Consider the following 23,183-nt stretch of genomic DNA (forward strand, 5'->3'; position numbering starts at 1 on the left):
TAATGTCCCAGTGGACTGGAGACTGGTAAACATGATGGCCATCTTCAAAAAGGGCCAGAAAGATGATCCTGGTAACTACAGACCTATCAGTCTCACCTTGGTGCCGAGGAAGGTTATGGAACGGATAATCTTGGGAGCCATCATGGACCAGTTAAAGATCAACCAGAGAGGGCATCAGGCCCAGTCAGCATGGGTTTACAAACACTAGATCCTGTCTGACAAACCCAATTTCATTCTATGATAAGGTGACCCACTTAGTGGATGAAGGTAAGGCTGTCAGTGTGTTCTGCCTGGACTTCAGCAAAGCCTCTGACGCTGTACCCCACAACATCCTCATGGAGAAGCTGGTTGCCCACAGTTTGGATGGGTGTATGCTCCACTGGATGAAACACTGGCTGGATGGCCAGGCCCTAAGAGTTTTGGTCAATGGAGTTAAATCCATGTGGCAGCCAGTCACGAGCAGTGTAGCCCAGGGCTTGGTACTGGGGCCATTTCTATTTAACATCTTTATTAACAATCTTGATGAGGGGATTGAGTGCACCCTCAGTAAGTTTGCAGACGACACCAAGCTGGGAGAGAGTGTTGATGTGCCAGAGGTGAGAAAGGCACTATAGAGTGCCTGGATAGACTGGATTGATGGGCTAAGTATTGGGTCCTGCATTCTGATCACAACCCCAGGCAACCTGCACGCTTGGGGAGGAACAGCTGGAAAGTTGCCTGATGGAAAGGGACCTTGGCGTACTGATGGACAGTCAGCTGAAAATGAGGTAACAGTGTGCCACGGTGGTGAGGAGGGCCGATGACATCTTGGCTTGTATAAGGAATGATGTGATGAGCAGGAATAGGGAAGTCATCTTTCTTCTCTACACAGTATTGGTGAGGCCTCACCTCAAATACTGTGCTCAGTTTTGGGCACCTCAGTACAGAAAGGACATTGAGGTGCTGGAGCAGATCCAAAGAAGGGCAACAAGGCTTGTGAAGGGCTTGGAAAATCATCCCTATGAGGAGAGACTGAAGGAACTGGAGCTGTTTAGTCTGGAGAAGAGGAGGCTGAGGGGAGACCTTATTGCTCTCTTCCAATACCTGAAAGGTGCTTACTGCAAGAGCAGGGTTGGTCTCTTCTCTCTGGTGACAGGTGACAGGATGAGGGGAAATGGCCTTAAGATGTGCCAGGGTAAGCTTAGGTTGGATATCAGGAAAAACAACTTTACAGAAAGCACTGGAATCGGCTCCCCTGCGGAGGTGGTTGAGTCACCATCCACAAATGTATTTAAAAATCATTTGGATGTGGTGCTCAGGGACATGATTTAATGGAGGGTTGTTAATTTGGGGGTAGGACGGTCAGGATGTTGTTGGACTTCACGATCTTTAAGGTATTTTCCAACCTGAGTGATTCTATGATTCTGCTCATAACATAGAAGATGGAAGGAAATATAGTGTCTCGCATTTTACGTGCACTGTTCAAGTGCTAAAAAAACCTATGCTTCCTGTATTTGCAGAAGCTGAGATTTCTCTCTCTCCTCCCCAGCTCTTCCTAATCCCTTGTTACTCCTTGGTGAGCCTCTTCGCCTCTAGATCTTTCCAGCTCTCCAGAGATGCAGTTCAAGCATTTCAGCACCCTGCTTTGGCTGTTCCAGGACTCCTGGAGCAAAGGGAGTGGTTTATGACAACTGAGATGCATTTACTAAATAATGTAGTAAAGGCTTCCCGTGGAGTGCCTTGGAGGGTACCATTGTCACAAAGCTATTCAGAAGAAAGCTCTAAGAAAACAACAACAACAAAAAAAAAGGTTGATCAATGGAGCTCAAAAAGGAAGTACATGGATTTAGGAACATCTTGATTTTGTGGACGTGTCAAATCTGACCAGAGCTGTTTATTAGTTTTTGTGGGAGGCAGAGTTTCATATGAGTTATTTGGCTGTAGCTAGCCTATTTTTCTCTCTCCAAGAAAATACATAAGTTCTGACTCAGCAAAGTGATTAGTTTTAAGGCTAGCTCTTATTATTGTCTCTTTTGTCTTTAGTAGAAGTGCATGAAAGTTGAAATTAAGTGAAATTACTCATTTTTCACTGAAAAATTTGCACATTAAAAACTGGCATTAACGAGGGTGTATAGAAAGACACAGAAGACCTATGCAAAGTATTGATTATATAGTGACCTACCACAAACTAATGTCCTAACCACCTGGAGAGACTGAGGGACCAACCAGACTTAGTCCCTTAGAGGTCAGAAGGTCTGAGAAACTGTATTAGTCAGTCATGTGTCACCAGGTAAGATTAAAAGCCTTGCCTGCTTGTTCTCAAGGGAGTGCTAAAGTAAAGGCTGAATGTCTCAGCTTGAGCCATCAAACAGCACTTTTCTTGACATGCTACTAGTTGCTGGGGGCACAGATGTCCAAACTTTGCTAGTTATTTAACAAGCTGAGTTAGAATCAGTTTTTGTGCTCATTGCCTTAGACTGCACGATATTTCTGCTTTGTACAAATGCTGGATTTTTCTTTTGATTGCAACCTAAACAATGTAAAGAGACTGTGCTGATGGACAAGCACATTCATGCTGACCCATAGCCCACGCATTCAAGAACTCATCTAACTCTGCAACACCTTAAATTAGTGCTTTAATTCCAAAATGTTGGACGCACATTTTAAAATATATATCTTAATGAATGTTGAATAAATCAGAGTGGCTGAATATTTTTGCTTTTATTTCAAAAAGCAGGGTGTAAGGACTGTGTTTAAAGAATCAAAGGGAATAGTTTGGAGCAAAAGGTTAAGTTTTCTGTAAGCGAAACGCTGCTCTGTTTATGTAAGCGCCATTAAGAGCATAAACTTGGGAACAGGAATAACACTTTTACATATTGTTTTCAGTATTAATGTTTGGTTTTTCCTTTATAAGAATCTTTGATGCCTCACCTTTTCCTGTTCAGTGTACAGTTCCTGAAGGGAAAATATTTTAATTTAAGAAAAATTATATAGAGGAAATATACTAAAATAACAGTTCTGTGTCCAGCTATTATTGCAGGTTAGTCGCCATATCCTTTTAACCAGACCATCAGATAGATCCAATGTGTGTATTTCATCCTGAATAAGGTCCTTTTTTAATGTGAAATATAATAGTGTCCGTCTATCAGTCAAACAGACTGACTGCTAATTAAATGATTGTGGGGGATTTTTTTGCAGTGACATTAGAGGACTGCTGCTATGTATTCATTGAAATCATCCTGTCATTGTTCTGTGCAGAGGTGGAAATGTATATCTGTTTGTATGCAGAATGGTTGTGGAGAGATTTTAAAGCTCTGCTGATAAATCTCAGTGTGGATGGTTAGCTACACTAAATCACTGAGGAATGTAGATTGCTGTGGTGAGACCTAGTGGCAAACACCATGTTTGATTCCCAGTTTTCATGGCCATCGGTACATCAGTTGCCCCACTTTCATGCCTCTCTTTTTCAGTGCTTCTAGTTGTCTCTCCAGGTAGGCTTCATGCTATCTTTCTACCCCCCAGGAAAAAGGAAGGTCTTGCATGCTTACTTATCTGCTTCAATCTCCTATAAGCATGTAAAAAAAAAGTACATTTGCCATTATGAAAGGGCTTTGAGTTGAAAGAGTACAGTACAAATGGGAAATAGGGCCAAAGAAATGTATATTCCTGAATTAGCATACTTTGCTTTTGGCATTGGAAAGTTAAAAATGTCAATATATTATTGAAGAGGATGTCCTTGTTATCAATTTTTTAATTGAATGAATAGCATTTTATTGAAATCACACCTTTTAATGTAATACTGAATCGGAATCCCTTGATAAGGAGGAAGAGTTTTCTCTCGTGTTATTGTACAGTTGCTTTCAATTTGTGATCTGTGAATTTTATTGTTATGTGATTATTTCCAGGGGGACAGATAAAAAATAACTTGTAGAAAGAGGACTATTATCAGTAACTTATTCTTGCGTTTTCAGAGATCCCACATGTTTATTGGAAAATAGCTAGGGCTGCATAAACTGAGAATGTGTCAGGTACTCTAATCTTTGTATATGTATTATAAATACAGGAAATCTATTATATAAGATATTACTACAGTTTTAAGGGGCAGAAAAGGAGATTAGAGACGTTACAGTATATTTCCAGCTACGCTATTAGGATTAAAATGTAAGGATTAAAGCACTGTATCTCACATTTCAGGAAATAAAATGATTTATTACTCAGGTCAGGAAGATGTTTCCCATGCAGTGCGTGACTTTACAGTGAGTTGCTTATGAATCATTTTGCCCTCATTTCACATATATTTCATTTCGCAGAAATCTGATGGTGGATTTTTTCACAAGCTCATCCTGATGTAGCCGTATTCATGTGTGAAATTAGTAGGATAGTATGAAGATCTGGAAAGGAAAAAAAATTACCATTAGAATTGATGTTTCCTTTGTTTCCAAACAGGGATGTTTCTAATTTATGTATTTTTTATAATGAGAACAACAACTTGCTGTTGTAAAATGAGAGTCGATTCATGATTCAAATGCTTTTGTTTGTGTTTAACATGTACTAAGCAGCTGCTTTATCAATTGTTTCAGTTAAGACATAGTTGAAAGTTCCGCTTAAATCTCTCAAACTGGAAGCTTCAAAGATCTGTAACTTGATTTTTTGTCTGGCTTACATTAACAGAACTTCAGTGACTTTGGAGTTTTTGTGCTGATTTTCATCAGCAGAAGCCCATGGAGACTCTGAATTTCTTTCCTTAGAGACACTGGGTGCTACTTTGTTGTTTCATTTTAGCTTGCCACAGGAAAAAAAAAAAAAAGAAAAAAAAAAGGAAAAACTTCTAATAGAATGGAAATTATGAGCAGTGTGGATTTTCAGGCAATCAAATTATTTTAATGATCTCATTAAATGTATCGTTTACAACATATATGCTAAAAGATACGTGCTCCCCTGGGTTAATAGAAGCACTGGGTACACAATGTGTTTGAACATGTTGGACTTCCACTGGAATCTATGCCAGATCTGTAGAATCTAGGAGGGGGGGTGAAAATCCCCCTTTTCTTGTGCCAGAGTTTTTAAGACAGAAAACTTTTTGTCGTATTTCATGCAAAGCGAAGAAAAAGATGTAATGGCAACTCAGATATAATAGTACTGCATCTCAGCTGATTAGTGTTGCTATTGAACAATATTATATTGTCTGTTATCTATTATTTGAATTAGATGGATATTTCTTATGTGAGATATAGCTAGTTTTATACAGGGACAGCAGTCTTTCTAAGATCTCTATTCACCATGTGTTGACTTTCATCTGTAGTTCTGAGTGACTGGAAAATGGTTGTTGGAAAAACAAACAAAAACAGTTTCTATAACAGAAGCTCATCACACTGCTTCATCTGTTTGATTGCTTGTTGTAAAACCCTGAATCCTGATAAAAACACCAGTTTGCTGATAGTACAGGAAGGGTGAAATCCAAGTGCTGATGAAAAGAATGAGGTGTGCTGTTTTTTTCTCTCAGGGTATCTAACTTTGAAACTGTAGGTATATTGAGAGTATACAACCTAAAGCATTGGTTTTACTTGTTTTCCCTATTTTTGAAGCCATGTCTTTGCCAGATACATACAGCATCCTTTTCAGAGGGATGAGCTGTCCTAAGCCAGGTGGCCAAGTGGGCAACAGGCCTGGACTGCAGAGCCCAAGCTGTTGGTTTGTATTCCTTATTGCAGTATTGTTCCTATAATCGTTTACTGTCTGGGTATGTGTTTTACAGATCAGGTCTGCCTAACGAGGATTCCTTGTTTAGAATGGTGACTAAGGTAAACAGTTATAAATCAGACCTTATGGTTCCTGTTGGAATGCTGATGATCTCAGAGGGAGGGCTTGGGTTTTCAAAACAAATCTGAACTAATGCCCAGGGCTGAAAGAGCTGTTAATATCATGAAAACTCAGGTTTAAGGTCTTTTTATTTATTCATTTATTTTAATGTAAACTCTTGAAAGGCAGTCCTCAACCAAGGAACTGCTGAAATGTGAGGACAAGCCAAAGAAAGTCTTGCCATGTCTGGCCAGACCTCTGATGTGGCACTACAGTAATTCTAGCACTGTTGGTAGTAACATGAAGCCACATCACTCCACATTCATTCCACTAGGTGTGAGCAGAGAGGTGTGTTTTCCAAAGCCTCTTGGAAGTGAAGAAGCGGTACAAAGCCAGGAGACAAATGTGGGACTCTGACCTCTCTTCCCTTCCATCCTAAGTTTTCAAGCAATATAGCAATGGTGATAGCATTAAGAATGTAGGCCTTATGCAGCTGTGATAGCTAAATGACCTTGTAGCTGATGCATCATCTAGACCTGATGAAAGACAACCTGAAGAATGAAGTGTTTGACATAGCAGCACCTCTGCTGATACTCTTACTGGTACTGACTTTCCATTCTATGGAGGAAAACGCTTGTGTAGTTTCAACATTAAAATTAAATCTTCAGTATCTCCTGAGGAAGAAAGATGTTAATACAAAGGTTTGAGTTCAGTTATATAAGGATAACTGTATAAATCCACATAGATCTTTCAATAGAATCATTCCCAAGGATAGAGGCTTTATGTCTGCCAAAGCAAGACTTTACAGCCCAATTGCAAACCCCTAGGAGAGGACTTTATGATGGAAATGCTGACACAGCCTTAACTGTTTTGTATGACTCCAGTGGACGTAGGCTAAATTTCTAGTTATGACATGCATTTAATGGCATAGGATCAAACACAAAATATATTAGGATATTTTAAGATACTATGTTTGAAGAGAATCAGTATTTAAACTTTATTTATGAACCATATCATTTGAATTCCCTTGGAACGTGCCATTCAGTCCTTGGTTATGTAAGAAAAATTCTGATCACATTTTTTGAAATGAACAGTAGCATGATTTTCTTCCACAACTTTAATGCTGGAGCATTTCCAAGAACCTTTACTAGGGTCTTTGCGGTAAATAAAGGTTTTCATTCATCACTCTGGAGCTCTTTAATACGTGCATTTGGTGGTGTATTCTGATTTTTCTTGAAGATCTTTAAAGACAGTTTCTCTCCAGTTATTGGCAACTGTGTTGTGCCGGGTGAATCTTTTTTCCTTTGCAATATCATTCATACTTTCATACATTTCAGGTTAAGTTGATTGTATCATCCTCACACACTCTCATTACCTAGTATGCTTCTTTTTGTACTAAGACAGTATAAAAAATGGAAACTGATGTTCATTATTTCTGGAGGTTGACAGTAAAACTCGCCCTAATGCAGATGATGATTAGAACTCTCACTGCTTTTACTGCAAATGGGAGTGTAGTGTTGAAAGCTGCTGGGTTTGCTTGTTAATCAGTTGCAGCCTGGAACAAAAGACCGTGTACTTTACCCGTCAAAAAAATCTCTCTTCCAATTGTTATTCACAGAATAATAATAAAAACTGAAACAATGTCATTGCAGAAGGTTAAGAAATTTCACAGCTCTCCTGAATATGTGAATATGTGATCGGATGAATCTGTGTTAAATAAAACAGTAATAGTCTGTATGAAGATTACTCTGATAACTTTAAAACATAAAATAAAATCATCGGAGAAGTGTCAGTCAGGCTAACCAAAGAGATTCTCTCACCTGGAGTTCCACTCCCGCTGCAAGCCTGTCCAACTGGGAACTGGGGAAACACACTTTGCTTTCAGAAACTGAAATAGAAGAATTGTAGTGCTGGTCCTGTGGTTTACCTCGCTTTATCTTTGGCATAATTCTGTTTCTCCTGCTGAGAAGAATGGCCAAGGCTTTTATCTTGCCAAGTTTGACCAATTTTTGAGAAACATTGATTTAATAAAGACTCCCAAGTATATTTTTATTAGTGAATTTTTTACAAGTCCCTCTATTTTGTAAAATTCCTTTTCATATAAGTGCTTTTTTTCAAGGAATGTGGAAATTGTATGATTTTAGTCCTTAAAAAAAAAAAAAAAAAAAAAAAAAACAACAAACAAGCACAAAATTATGATATATTCTAAATATCTGATAACAGTGATTGAATTGACAGTCTTGACAATTGACAGGAAATTGCAATTCTATATTAACAGTATGGTAAGCTATATACCTGTGTCATTTGATATTGTGCTTAAAAGTGCACACTTATTTTTTGTTGTTTGATGGAATGAAATGATACAAAAAGGAGCTGTAATGCTCTAGACATTAAAGCAAAAATCAGTGGTCTGAAACACACAGTTTTCATCATGTAATAATTTTGCAGCAGCCTAACATTTGTTTGACTAAAAATAGAAAATACTCAGATGCATATTTCAGGTGTTCTATAAGGAAAAAACTACCGTACGTGCCTTAAATGTCCAAGCAACAAGTGTTACTTTGTGCTTTTAAAAATTGCTATGAGCATTTTACAAGTGCAATCATTTTCACTAACGTTCCTGCTTTCCACTTGGATGCTGTATCATCTGTCACCACTCAATCATATTTTTTTAGGTATTAAAAAGGCATGTAATTTTAATTTTTGTGGCCCATTAGTGTCCAGATGCCACTGGGCTCGTTTAGCCTACATTCATTATCTGAATTCAAGTTCCTCTGCTTTTGAGGAAACTGCTGACCACGTTCTATAGAAACAGTGGTCCTAATCTAAAAATGAGGATACAAATTTAATTAAAAGCAAGTCTTTTTTAAAACAACTCAGCTGTGAGCGTAAATGGGCACACGTTTTTCCAGTGAAATATAGCAAACAAAATACTGAAGCCTGATAAAAAATAACATACAGCCTTCAGTTGAAGAAGGTGAAATCACAGTTTCACGATTGTCTTTGAAATGAGGAAGAGAATCCCAGGTAATTAGAAATATAGAGTTTGTTTAACTGTCTCAGTTTTTTAATATGCTTTTTAAAAAAATGAATAAACGAATGTGTTTAGATGTATGCATTCTTTAAAAAATAAAATGGAAGAAATTAAACGACAACAAAAAAAAAAACAAAAAAAAAAAAACCAAGGGTGGCCTAAGATGTCTGTCTTCTTTATGTAACCTTTTGCATTTTGTGTTTAAGTACTGACATTCCAGATGATTTTCTTTGGCTTTATGCCTGGACTGAACACTGAGGCAGCAAATTAGGAATGCTTAGAAGTCCCACAAAGAAAGATGTTTGCTGTGAAAGTGAAGCTAATGTGACACTTGCACTGGAAGCTTCTTAGCCTGCTCAAACAATAAATGATGGCATGGGACTAGGTGGTATGAGAGGAATGAATGAAGAATGAAGGAGAATGAAATAAGCTGAGCTGCTAGGTATTTCTCATAGCCAATTGTGTGCCACTGTGACTACACTGATGCTTCCTTTTATTTCTATTCCAGGAGCTAATTTCGTTACTCGAAAAATTAGCCGATCAGTGGCAAAGATTCACCTCGGACAGATGGATTCTTTCAGCTTGGGCAATCTGGATGCTAAGAGAGACTGGGGCCATGCCAGGGACTACGTTGAGGTAAGCTGTGGGCCAGATGCCTTGTTCTGAATCATCTTTGTGGTGAGGATAACTTTTATTGCTATAGCTTCACTTTGTGATCCACAAAGGGCTACAGGTTTGGGGTTTTCTTTTGCCTATAGAGACTTGTTAACTGTGTTGCTCTTGATTTCAGACTAGGGAGTTTAGTAACATAAGTCTACCCCAGGCATGACCTGAACAGAAAAATAAATCTTTGGGTTTACATTCCTTTACTGAATTCCTTGGGGGAAGGGACCAACAATAAGCTGGTGCTATTTTAGAATATTTCTTCTACTGTTTTCAGAGTTTGTATGACCAATATTAAGATTGTAGCAATATGCAAGCTGGCCTGAAGTCACAGGTTATGCTGGAGAGTGTTGGTGGCCATAATTTACATATCATGTGGAAAGAATGTTGTTGATATTAATGATCAGAAGTGATATTAATGATCAAAATGATCTGGTTATATCTAAAAAAGAAGCATCATCACATAGTTGTGATCTGAGATCTGCCACGTATGTGCCTGCATTTAGCAGTTGAAGTGTTTTCATAGTCAGGAGTTGTTTCTAATTTTATTCTGTGCATCTACTTAAGCAGACAAACAAACAATACCCCTGTATTGTAAGACAAGGAGACATGAATGACCATGTAGGAAATATTGTCTTTTCCCCAGGAGGCCTTTGTCCCCATTTTGGTGCTTAAAGATTTCCTGTGGTCATTGGTCTATTTCTGTCTTTTAAAAATGCCTTGCTGGGAAACCGGATCTGGCTTCACCATTCATTGATGTAGTTTAAAAAAAATGACCACTGTTTTGTTTTTCTGTTTTACAAAGTATTTCAGTAGGAAAAAAGAAAACCTGATCTGGGGTTTTATTGTTTTGTGGGATTTAAAAGATAAAGTAAATGCTCCCAAATCTTGTTTGTGGTCAGAAAACCTCCAAAAACAAAAACAAAACAAAACCTCAAGGAAATGAAATGATGATGCCATGATATACACTTCTGTTCTGGGTGATATAAAAAAGGTAAACACCAAGTGAGTTGTGCTAAGTAAGCAAAAAAGTGATGCTTGGCAGCTGGCTATAAAGATACCTTTTGATTCTGTGCTGCATGTACGTGTAAGATGGTTCATCTCGTGCCACTTGCACCAAGAAAGACAAATGTCCTCAGTCTGCTTCCATGCAAATATTTCCACTTCCATGCTTTATATTTGTGACGTCAACATTAGTTGAAGTAATAATCTAGTAAACCATCCCAATCATCTTTATATTGATAAAACTATAACAAAGTGTTCAAGAAATCATTTGCCAAGGTTCGGACAAAAGGAAGAAACAGATGAGCCAAATAAAATGATCAGTTGCAATGATATCAATATGATTTACTAATGCATAGGATATTCCATAAATACTTCAGCTGCCTCATTTAAAGGCAGCTTGCACCAAATCATAAACTGTGGGATGAATTCTAATGTCTTCTTTTATATGGGAAATTTGGAATAACTCTCTTGTGCATAATGGGTCAGGCCCTTGTCCTGTTTCCTAAATTTCAAAAACAAAAAGAAAATGAGAGCAAGTCTATCCAGGAACATGGCTTTGGCCTCCAGAAGGAATGTAGTTGTCTGAGGTCTACAACGCGAACACATGTTTGTTGTGTAAGTAGCATTCCAGACCTTTCAGTTAACATGTTTTGGGCCTGTCCCAAAATCTTCTGGAAGAATTCCTCACTAAAATATAGTTCATCTTGAATATTTCTCTTCCCAGAGATACCCCTTTGGATAATGGGAGAGTTATTATCAATTCTCTAATTCCCCAAATATCATGGAAATGTGATTACAGACAGCCTTCTAATGGCTAAAAGAGAGTAACTTTAAACTGGAAATAAACAATTATTTGAGGCTTTAATGGGCTGGAAAGTAGGGCTCAGAGATTTAACATTGTTCAAATAAATACATAGTACGTTAGCAAGCATAATCGTATTTACAAGCATTTGGGGAGCTTCCTTAAGCATATGGCTGAACACATAGGGATATATCTTATCCTCTCCATATGTACTTTTAAATCCCATTGATATTAATACAAGTAACACATGTGCATGTAGACTAGACCATGTACAATCCTTCCTTTCTCATTGTTTCCTTAGTAGGGATAATAATAAAACCATAAATATGTTCCTTTTTGTTGTTTTATAAAACATTATGGGTCAATTCCTGATCCCATGAAAGTTGATGATCAAACTCTCAATGACATTATGGAGAGATTGTATCCTGTATGTATTGGAGTGGAGAAAGTCTGGTGGTTTCAAACAGGAGTTGAGTCATAAACATTGGTTTATATTAGGAGAGAAGAGTTGGAGTATGTGTTTGGTTAGGTTTATGAGCTGGGACTGCTATATTCAGCAACTGAGAGTCAGGTACAATGGCATCGTGCTGCTGAATGAAAATAGGGAAATGTAATTCAGAAGAAAGATTTTCATTCAGTATTTAAAAGGAGGGAAAAAGAACTAATTAAACAGTGAACATTTTGGACTGGTTATTTTTGTCCTAATATTCTGTTAGTAAATTTTAACATTTCTGAAGAAATTACCATAGCTTCCTATTTCCCCTTTCTCAGCTTTTACTTATCTGTGATCCAGCACAAGTCTCAAGGGATGATATCATAGGTGATCAATGCCACTGATCTGGAAGAAGAAAAGCAATGTATCAACACTTACGATATGTGAATCTTCTGAGCACCATTTTGTTTTGTGAGAATAATTTCCACCTTTAATATGTTGCAGAAAGTTCTAGTAAACCGTCTGCTAGGTATTTTCAAATACTAGTACAACAGCAAGCCTGGAGTCTGTCATTTTTGTGCCTTTTGTAACACACAAGGCATACGCTTTTCCTCAGACATTCTCTCAGGGGCCTTCTTTCGAATAGGTATAGATCTTAAAAGTCTTTAACTTGGATCATATTAAAAAATGTACATTAATCCATTGCTAGTTGTTTTTTATTTTATTTCCTATGTGCTAAATAGTCCTTAAGGTATATATGCAACTGAAGCCCTGAAGTGGTGTTGCTGGGGAAGCTAGACGCATATCTTTATAAGGCTGTAAGGGGAAAGCCAACAAATGGAGTATAGTCTTGTTGAAATTTGTTCTGGGAAAGAGCACATTCATTTTCATCAGAATAAGGCTTTATTTTCCTCTTCAGTCTCTTCCTTATCACTTACTAAGGCTGCCTTCTGCCATTGCATTGCCCACATCTTTATTGTCCAGTGAGCATAAATATGATGAAGGTGATGCTTCCATGTTGCAGTTTTAGTTGTGACTTCTCCAAACAAATTATTAATATGTAATATAATACATCAATATTAATATATATTATATTAATATGTATATGCTCATTAATTATTTGGAACACCATCAGTGTAGCATTGATGAATGCTATAGAAAAATCTATCAGTACATATTTTACAGAAGTATTTTAAAAGAAAAAATAATGAAAGGTAACAACTTTATAGACTTCAGTCATTGACACAGATAAAAAGCACTTCTTTTCAGTAGAAATCAGGGAGTGTTTCAAGCAGTAATTACAGAGGACTCATGATTTGCTGCAGTTCAATTAATTACAGGTCTGCTCAAATGCTCTAAATTAAGCATAGTCTTAAATTCATTGTGAAACCAGGGAATGTTTGATATTCTAAGTATATGGCAATCAGCTTTCATTAATTTATATTAACTAACCTTTATATTAATTTATATGTTTATATTATTAATTGCAATCAACATAATTAACATTAACTAACCTTTCCAACTTTTTTTTTGTATTTTTTACTTATGTTTGTGATTAAAATGCACAAGAAAATGCAATCATTTTTACTTCTTAAGCCATTTTGTGCCTGTTTAAATTGAGACTGCAAAATCCAGTCATGTGCGCTGTGGTGTCTTTCTGTGTTCAAACCTCTGGCTGCCGTCTCTCAGTTGCTTTTTCACGGTTCTTTCATTCATTTCTTATAGGTAGAAGCTGATCTTTGGCACAGCTTTTACCATTTCTTTTATGGGGAATCCCTTTTATGTTTGTTGGTGCTCATGCACAAAAGTAAAGTAAAATTGTCAGTAATTCTGTCTGGCAAGGGAAAATGATTCAACAAAGTAGACTGTTGGTCAAGGTAATTTTAGTTCCGTTTTGTTGTTTTCTTGGCGCGTTAAGGATGTGTCATTTTTTGAAATACATGACACCTTAGTTTGATGAAACTGGAAGTCCTATTTGCTGTGGCCAGCAGAATACTTGCAAGAGTCTTGCTTTGTTTAGGGCTGTTGGTTGTGAAAAGAAGGTCGGTTATGTCTGTGTACGTAACTTCCCTGTACCTCATATACCTGTGAGATCGGCTCATGAGTTGAAAGGCATGCTTTTAAATGCAGATATTTTACCCTTTTGTTATGGACCAAAGATGAAAAGATTTTTTTTTTTTTTTTCTTCTTACTACCTAGCTTTTATAGTCATAGATAATCACTTCTAACAGGAGTGAAGATATAATATTAAACCTACTATGTTTTTCATTGCTGGACTTCTTTCTTTCTTTGTGAATGTGAGTTGTAAATTAAGATTTTTGAGCCATTCATGTGACCAGAGATATTTTATGTATTTCAAAATGAGCACATTTTGTTTCCATCAACTTGTTTGAACTGGAATAATTAATAGCTCTTTTAATTGAAATCGATCTTAAAATGATATCCAGTCTGCTCTGATTGATGTGACAATCCACTGCATCAATAATCTTATCACCTCCATCTAGGTGAAGTAATTGTGAGATCATTCATAAAATTCTTCACAAGTCGTTGCTGAAGCACCATCTTTTCTAGAGGCGTAGGTATCAGAAAGGATGACTATTCCATCTTGTTTTGTTTTTTGTTGGGTTTTTTTTTGGACAACCCTTAGGTCTCTGGGCTTAGTTATGAACTTGACTGGTAGACTGAAGACTTGAAGCATTTTGTTTTCCAAGACTCTTGCTGAGTGGTACCAAATGAACTATCACAAATGACAAGCAAATAGTGAAGCTGTCCTCCGTGTACATTTCTTCTCCACTGCCTCATGCAAATAGAGAAAGAGTTGATACTTAAATGCTGTTTTTTTCTGTTAGAGCATGATTCAGTACTAGCAGAATATAGGTGTATTTCTCAAATATGTCTTTTCAGATTTTGCTAATATACGATAGTGAAAGTTTTGCTTTCTAATGCCAAACAAAGGCTTACATTCTGGTAACTCAGCATAGGCAACAAAAGAGCTTACCATACCTTTCTTTTAGCACATGTAGTTTAGATTCTACTTCTTGACTTGGATATAGTTGCAATTCCTAGCAGAGTAACACTCTATCATCTTAATTTCAGTTGTGTAGGGGATGTCTGCTCTAAAGAGAAAAAAAAAAACCAACAAACAAATCCTTTATGAGTCTTGGTTATCATCTTCATAAAGTATTGACATCTATACAATAATGCAATTATAAATTCCGCTGTGTAAGAGAAAATTCAAATATGCCATACACATAAGCACGCATGCATGCAATCCATATGCATATGTATGTGTGCAGGTGTGTGTAAAGGTGTGAATGCATGTCTGTTTCTCTAAATGGATGATTTTCTATTTCCATCTATGTGTTTTGTAGAAATATTTCTATCCGTGGATGTTAAGAGGTACACAAATGTGGTATTTCCTCTTCAGGTCTGATATGATAACTAGTACAAATTTAAACAAGAGTATAGTTTACTGCAATATGTACAAATGGTCTCTTTATTTAAAGCTTAAAAACAAGGAGAGGGTTTTAATTACAGTATGTAGGTGTTCTGTCTAATGCACGTCATATGGTATTGATTTCCAGCAGCGGTGCCTACTGTAAGTATTGCTGCTAGACCTTTTCCTTTCAGAAAACTATCCCAGTCTGTTCCAGAACTTTAGCACCATTTTGCCCTTTTTACATTCCCGAAGCCATTTTTATGTGAGGGGAATATAACTATAAAAAGGTTTTTTTTCTTATTTACATGAATTTTCCTGTAGCTTTCTTTTTCACCACTTTTGTGTTTGACCTGTGAGTGTTTTAAGGCTTTGCAAAGCCTAAAACGTGCTCTCTTCAGCAAAACCATCTGGTTTAGTTTCCTGTGCCTTAACAATGATATGTGTATTATTATCAGGGCCACCCCTGTGGTTTTCTAAGTGGTCTTGTTAGAGTGGTGGTCTTACAATTCAATTGGAGTGATTGAAAGGTTAGACTAAGGCTTCTTTCAAGTATAAGGTTTCCATAAATTATGTATTGTTGTCATATTTTTGAGGCTGACCTATTATGCCATTGTTGGCTTGAGTGCAGCATCTCTTTAAATAACGCAACTAGAGTAGCCCTCCTGACAACTTCTGCTTTTGTGGCATGCTGTTTTTGTAGACTAACAAATTAAGGCATTTTTCAGAAGTAACTTTAAATTCATGCTGTGTTACTATGGTTTTAATTTTCCACCATGGCTGGCAACCTTTCTAAATGATGGGGTGTTCCACTTTCCGGACAGTATCAGAGTAGTTTTCACTTGGGGCAACAGCAGCTGAGACTGTGGGAAAGAGGTGAATCCCACAATGGAGTTGGGATTACCCAGGCCAAGGAGCAAGGATACCACGCAGACATCTCTGCCTGCAGCTGCACCTCAAGGGAAACCACTGTCCTATTGCTGAATGGAGAGAGCTCATTGGGAAGTCAGTCTACACAAGGTTCAACAGCAAAGGTTTTGCAAGTCTCTTTTGAGTATATTTAAACCATGAGCATTTGTTTTTATTTTATTCTTTCTTGTCTACACTAATGTTATGAATTTAGCATGTTTGGGGCAAATTTCATAGCAGTGTTCACATAAATAGCCCTACTCTTCCTCAGTCAAGGTTTTAAATTCATACAAATGAAGCTGAATCACTTCAGTTGAGATCTCTCCATTATTTTTTTCTTCTTTCTCCTGTTATGAGTGGGGGGAAAAGTCAAAAATGAAAAGGTAATGAGGTGTGTCTACCTTTGAGCTTAAGTTTTTTTAATCCAGCCAGATGGTATTTGGCAACATTTTAAAGAACTGAAAGCAGCATCTTTTATTGGGAAATGTTTGGCAACATCAAGAACGGGTACTGCTACCAGCCCCACCTCTATAATCCAGATAGTTTATTAACTAATCTGAGATTTGCAGATTTATTTGAATCTTAGAGCAACGCACCATGTTGAGAAAGCTATGTAGCATAGTTGGTTTTAATTTTAATAGGGGGGAAAAAATCCCTTAAAACAGATCATTAAAATTTAATGAGGACATTTTTAAAACCCTGTAATGATTAAATTTACACTGGAAGTCCAAAACAGCTAATGGCATTGTTATGTCTGTGTGGTAACATCCTCGCTCCTCTGTAATTGCTTTCACTTGAACTGTAGCCAGTAAAAAAGAAATTGTGGGCACTGAATTCCCAGGACCAAAGATTGCAGCTCTCCAAAAATTTCAGGTCATTCCACTGAAATAAATATTTCAGATGACAAATTAAAACGTCGGGGCTCACTTTTATTGTGTTCTAATAATATTAATATTCTATGTATTATTAAGAACAAGATTGGTTATCAGCAGTGTGACTATGCTTTCCCTATCTGGGTATGGAAAAGAAATAGGATTTTTTTGTTGTTGTTTGAGTGGGAAACATTCCCCAAACCCACAGGGTGCTCTTAACATGCCACTTTTAGTTTTAACAGAAATACTTGAATTTTAGCTGTAGGTGTTTTTGGATGAAGTCTTGACCTAACAACCAGCATTAATGGCCCAAAGATAGAGCAGCTGAACTTTCCTGTCAGCCTTCTATGGCTGACATTTGTCTTCCTCTGGGGAGGGCTGACTTGGTTACCAGGTTAGGCATGCAAGGAAAGCTTAGTGCTGTCGAGTGCATGACTCCTCTCTCTTCCTCTCAAAACCCGTGTGATTTCTACAACAGAAACAATTGTTTGTTTCCTCAGGAGTATGAAGAATGATGCATTTGCAAAAGTAGAAGAGCAGCCTTCTCATTTTCTTCTTCCTTGTCCCCAGTCAGTTAAGCAGTGTGACTGGGATTTGCCTGCAGCCCTGGAAGAGGAGAATTAAGTGAACAGCATTTCCCTGAAATTATCCAGGGTCTGCAGCTTATGAGAGAGCCATGCAAAGCAGCTGGGGCATCCCTCAAATGCTCTGAGCTCCTTCCTGCGCTCGGATGCTCAGTGGTGCTGCAGAGCCCAGCAGCTGCCTTCACCAGCAGGGTAGCTCCTGCAGCCAGAGAGCTCAGTATCAGTTTCATTGCTTTTAGCAAAATCTGGATGTTTTACTTAAAAAAAACAAGGTTTGTGGGCTAGATATCTGTTTTCAACATCTTCTGTTGTGCAGTAGGATTAAAGGATTTCTGGTATTGGATTTGAGGAAGCAAAATTAGGAGAGAGCTCAGTCCTCTTCTGCTGATATGGAATGCTACCTGTCTGTGTGGAAAAATTTAAGGGCTGGTGGGATTTTTGGTTGGTTTTGTTTTGCCTAGCCTACTTTCTCTGGTTTAATAGGACAAGTAGGGCAGGGCAAATTCAATCATTTGAAGCCTCAGAGAACTGTGACTTCCAATTAGGAAACTCTGCTCTGAGTGTTGGAGGAGGCTGCTGTGTCCTTAGAAGGTCTGGGAGCATTGAAGCATCTTCTTGTTGCACTGATGTTACTTAGTTCATGCAGTTCTCCTATAAAATAAACTGATGCCATTATGGAAGATATGTTTGCTCTCAAAGTTTGCTTATAGTAGCAAGCGTTGTGCTTTTTAGAAGCTGATACTTCAAGATACTTCAAGTTGTATTGCTATTTCTTGATCTGCAAATGAGGTTCTTTGTAAGTCTCAAAAGAAGTTTTCTTTTTCCACACACTCTAGACTGGTTTCCTTAGGACATGACAAATTGCGTTAGAAGAGCATTACCTCTTAATTCTACCTTAACCTTTAACATGTGAGATGTTAACTCTACCCTGTAACTGTTTATCAAGACGACCCTAATGCTATGATACCAGGCATACGTGTTTCTTTTGACATTATGACAAGTTGTTCCAAATCATACAATCATGCTGTACTGTGCCTTGATTTACAAGAAAAATCAATGCTTTGTGCTGCTAATGCAATATTTTCTCTCTGTGTGATACAGGCATACTTTCCCTCTCACCATTAATTTATTTTGCTGCACTTATTTCCAGACAAACCTTACTTTTCCATATCTAGTGGCAAATTCTTTCTTTCTCTGAGGTGTTTTAAATTCAAGGAACATAAGGTTTTTAATATATCATACTCATTTTAAAGGGTAAATAATTGACACAGGAAAAATGTGCAAGTTCCTTTTCCATTTTGTTGCCAATATTATTATTGATATCCTAGGTAGATGTTTATTAAAAATTCTACCAATTGAAAACTGTTCACCTCCCTGGTTATGAGTTAGTCTCAGTTTGTTTGGAAGGTGGCACGAGGCACAAAAGAGGATGGCCATTGCATGGTAGATGCCTGTGCATATATGGCAGGTCTCTTCCAACATGGAAGAGCACTGGGTTGAATGCTGAGCACCATGCTTTGTAGCACTGTAGTCCTCTGGTTGCTGGCAAGCTGATTAGAGCAGTCAGGCTTTAATATGGACCGCAGCTGGGGAGTTGCCCCTGCTTCTACCTAGGCATTCCCACATACTTGTTTATGATGTTTTATTTTGGCCCATGGTACCTTGTTAAGCTTTCCAGTGACTTCTGTGCCACAGTGACGGTGTACACCACTGGAATGTGGCCTTCTGAATCAGTCGTGCTGGTAGCAGAAATCTCTGATTTGCAAGGCTGAGTCTGCCACAGCGCAGGGCCCAGCAGTACGCAGTTCCTGGGATGCGAGCTTGGAACATGAAGGAGCTTGCCTTCTGAGACATTTTCCCACACTAACTGTGCTATCTGTTGCCTGATCTCCAGATTATTTCTTTCTTTCTGAAGCAATTCAGGAGCAAGCAAGTATCAATTAAAAACCATTGTTGCTTGAAGGCATGTGCAAGTTCATATGGTCCAAGCACGCTTAATGACAGACTTCATGTAATGTGTAGAATTCTAGCGGAGTTTTACAAATATAGGTGCTAAGAAAATGTTTTCTAAAGCAGTCTGTTTGATCCAGACAGCAATAAAGGGTGAGAGCATATGCTTCAAGTTTGCCATCCGGGACCCACAGTCATCAGGAGTAAAATTCCATGAGGACTGCAGAGCTGTGTCCCCTCCTTGGCCTCCCAGCAAACCTGAGGGCCAAGCGTGCTGCAAGCTAACTGCAGAAACTGGTCTGGAGTGAAAGCTTGTGCTAACAATATGATTATTGACTTTGGTGGGATTGACTTCATCCATTGCATCGTACATTTATACACAGGGAGGAGGAGGTTGGTGGACGAGAAAAGAGGCTCTGTGCCCACACAAATTTACGCAGTACACCTGTGATAGGGACAGCCACAATTTGGCTCTGAAAGTGACCTCAAGCAACATTAAAATTCCGTTTAACATGTTACCAATGTAAACAGGAAGCACAATAAAGCGTTTTCACCTGGCCCACTCTGTGCTAGTTTTCAGCCTCAAGTATGACAGAATGATGAAATTGGTGCACAACTGCCCACTCCTTGTAATTAAGCAAATTACACTTTCCTCAAAGAAAGCTTTTTTGTTGCTGATTTCCATAGGTCACATCTAGAGAAGGGCAGCGTAAAACCAACAGGCACATGTGTAAAAGTGTAGCTGGCTGTAGAATAAGTTTGAGTGAAAAGTCCACCCAAAATTCAATGAAATTCATCATCATTGTTACCACATTCATTTTTGGAATAATTACTTAAATTAAAGAAAAAAAAAAGTGTTAAATAGTAACAGACTCGTGCAACAACATGTCAGTTGCCTTTAAAATACACTCAATATACGGTGAAAAAAAAAAGCCTGAGTTACTCGGTTTAATTTATTCATAAGAGGTTTCTAAACAAATTGCGTAATGAAATTGCATACTGATGATAGGCATTTAGTTACACTGATTTGCAGCAGTCAGATCATTTAAATACAATGTGTCATAAATATTTCAAGTTAGGGGAAAAAAATCCAAATTCTGAAAGCAGTGTTTTAAGAAGGGCTTGTATAGTTGTTTATGCTCTGTAGTTGCTTGTAAAACAGTTGACTCCTGCATTAGTTGATAGTTTTATTAGTAGTATCTTGAAGTGATCCTTTTTGCCTAGATATGGGTTTTCACTGGGGTGCTGGTTCATATAAAGTCTCTTTCATTGAAATAGTCCACTAAGTTGTCACTGTGTTAGTATTAGAAAGTCCTCCTGGAGCTTACACTGTTATTACACTTTCTTGGAGGGAAAAGTAACACAGACTTTTATATTTCACAAAGGGAGATAAAAACTGGAAAATAAAACTGCCTGTAAACAAGAATAAAATAGCAGTGTTCAGGCACAGGATGAAAGCTTGCATCTGGAATCCCACCCAGAACCAAGTTTGCAGCAGCCAGAAGGAGCATGGTCTGGCACAGCAAAGCAAGTTTATACTCAGGAGGAACATAGCTGAAGCTGCATGTTTGTGTCAGGGGACAATGCAGGATGAGGTTTAAGACCCTAGTTGATTAGGGAGCACTGTGGTCTTATCACGTGCTCTTGCACTCCCGTGGGGCAAAGCAAACCATAGCTTGCTGTTGGGCTTTATTGTGCCTGTGGAAGGAAACTGAAATTCTCCAGACAGATTTAGTTGCGGCACAAATTAGAACACACACACACACAAAGCAAATGTTTACACTTGGTTTTGACAATTTATTTTTTTGTGGAATTAAGAGATGCAAAGGATGTGCTCAATTCAAAGCTTTGACTTGAGAATTGCCTTTAACAGTAGTTTCAATTTCTGGCTCTGCAGAAGCCCATTTACTAGCATGTGAATACTTGACAATTCTGCAAAATCCCTTATTTTGTGTTGGTCATAGAGAGCCAGCTCAGTCTCTGTGCACACCCAGTAAGGGTGCAAGACATTGAACACAAGTTCCCTGTGTGTAGCTCACCAGCAAAAACAGGCCTACCAGCTACCACCGTTAAAATAACTGCACTTTTTTTAAAGGTAATAAAACTAGTCAATGTAGCATGGATCGAACTGAGAGCACCCAGGGAATTCCTCTTAGCTCTCAGAAGCCCCAAGTGAGTATCAGCCGGTTCACCATCAATCATCATTTTGGTAGACATTTATGCTAGATATAACCCTGAAATGAAAAATGAATACATAATGAACACATCAGTTTTGATGGTTTTAAAGATGATCTATGTGTTATATTTATTCCTGACCTGCATCCTCTTCTGCTGTATAACATAGGTGCTTTGAAGCAAGCTTACATATGCATGTGCAGGTTGCTAGTCCTTCAGTCTTCTGCTGTGGGGAATGACAAGAGTGCAATGATTTGTCCTCCCTGGCTTTGCATGGGAACTGTGGAGGTAGCATCTGAAATTTGTTACTGAAATTTTAATAGAAGTGGGTGCCAAGTCTTTAACAAAAACATCCTTTTTTTTGCTAGAGGTTTGCTGGCCACTGGAGCCTAACAGGTGTCAACAAATAAAAAGTGTCAGTTTGTTTAGACTACAACTTTTTTGTTGCTTTTTAGTTGCTGGAAACTCACTCTTAACTTTATTATGATACTGCTATAAATCCTCCGGTTCCCTGAGTCAGATGGGGGAAGAAAGAAAATTCAGTTGGTAGAAAGTGAATATGAGAGGGAGAAATCAGAGCATTTGAATTTTTTAACAAGGAAAAACTTAAAGGAAAACAATGGAATTACTTGCTTTCCTTTGAGTTTCCAAGAGTTTCTTTGCCTGTTATGTGTCATTATTAACCAGAAATACTTAACAGTTGTGTTTAGAATAAGCACACCAAGTCATCTGCCCAACCAAATCTGAATTAAAACAAATCAACAAAGCAAAGAGGGCCTGAGTAAGTATTCCTGCCCATAGAAACATTAAGCCTTTAAACTTAGCCAGTCTGGATTTGTTATTTAGTAGCTTGTGTAATTATAATGTTTGTTGCTTTATTTAGATGAACAGTTTGGCTCCGGCTACCTTTGTTCTCAGCATACAGAAGATTTGGCACACTGCATACAAGGATTAGAGAGGGGAGACCTGCAAAGGACATCCTCCCAAGGCAGATTGGCAGGCGATAGCAGAACATCCTTTTCATTGAAAGCAGCTCATCAGGAAAGCATTGGTCCTGCCTCTCTGTATTTAGCTGAATGCAGATGAGAGACATGATTAACACTAATGAGTGACAGGGGATTTATTGTTTACCTAGAGATAAGGTATGGGCTTCCTTTGTTGGCACTTTCTGCCAAATAGTTTGATCCTAGTTCACTAAGCCTTCTATTACGTGTTGTTGTATTTTTGGGTAGTAATGGTTGTTGTTGCTTTAAGTGATTTCTTCCACCAAAATCTTTTCATCACTTGGGCTTTTTTATTTTATTTTTATTGCAAATTGTCTAAGCTGTTTGTCATTTGGGCCAAAGAAGTCTGGAGGTCCTTTACATGCATCACATGTTTCTGCATCCAACAGTGCTTTTTCTGTTCGGTGCTTGCCCTCCTCCCCAAAGCTGAAATAAATCAAAGTAGGTTGAGACTCAGTCGCAATAAATCAAGACCTGTCCAAAACTGGAGCCTGCCCAGTCAAAATGTCATAGCTTGGCTTTCACTGAGGATTAATTA

General features: G+C 38.0%; 1 protein-coding gene across 1 annotated transcript in view; it reads left to right on the top strand.

Annotated features, from left to right (window-relative positions):
- GMDS (GDP-mannose 4,6-dehydratase) overlaps nucleotides 1-23,183 on the top strand; it is a 380,668-nt gene that overhangs the window by 148,923 nt on the left and 208,562 nt on the right. The window contains exon 7 of the mRNA XM_015854488.2: nucleotides 9,321-9,448. Coding sequence (XP_015709974.1) covers nucleotides 9,321-9,448 — 128 coding nt within the window. The remainder of the gene's footprint in view (nucleotides 1-9,320; nucleotides 9,449-23,183) is intronic.

Source organism: Coturnix japonica, chromosome 2 (genome assembly GCF_001577835.2).
Source record: "Coturnix japonica isolate 7356 chromosome 2, Coturnix japonica 2.1, whole genome shotgun sequence".
NCBI classification, from domain to species: Eukaryota; Metazoa; Chordata; class Aves; order Galliformes; family Phasianidae; genus Coturnix; species Coturnix japonica.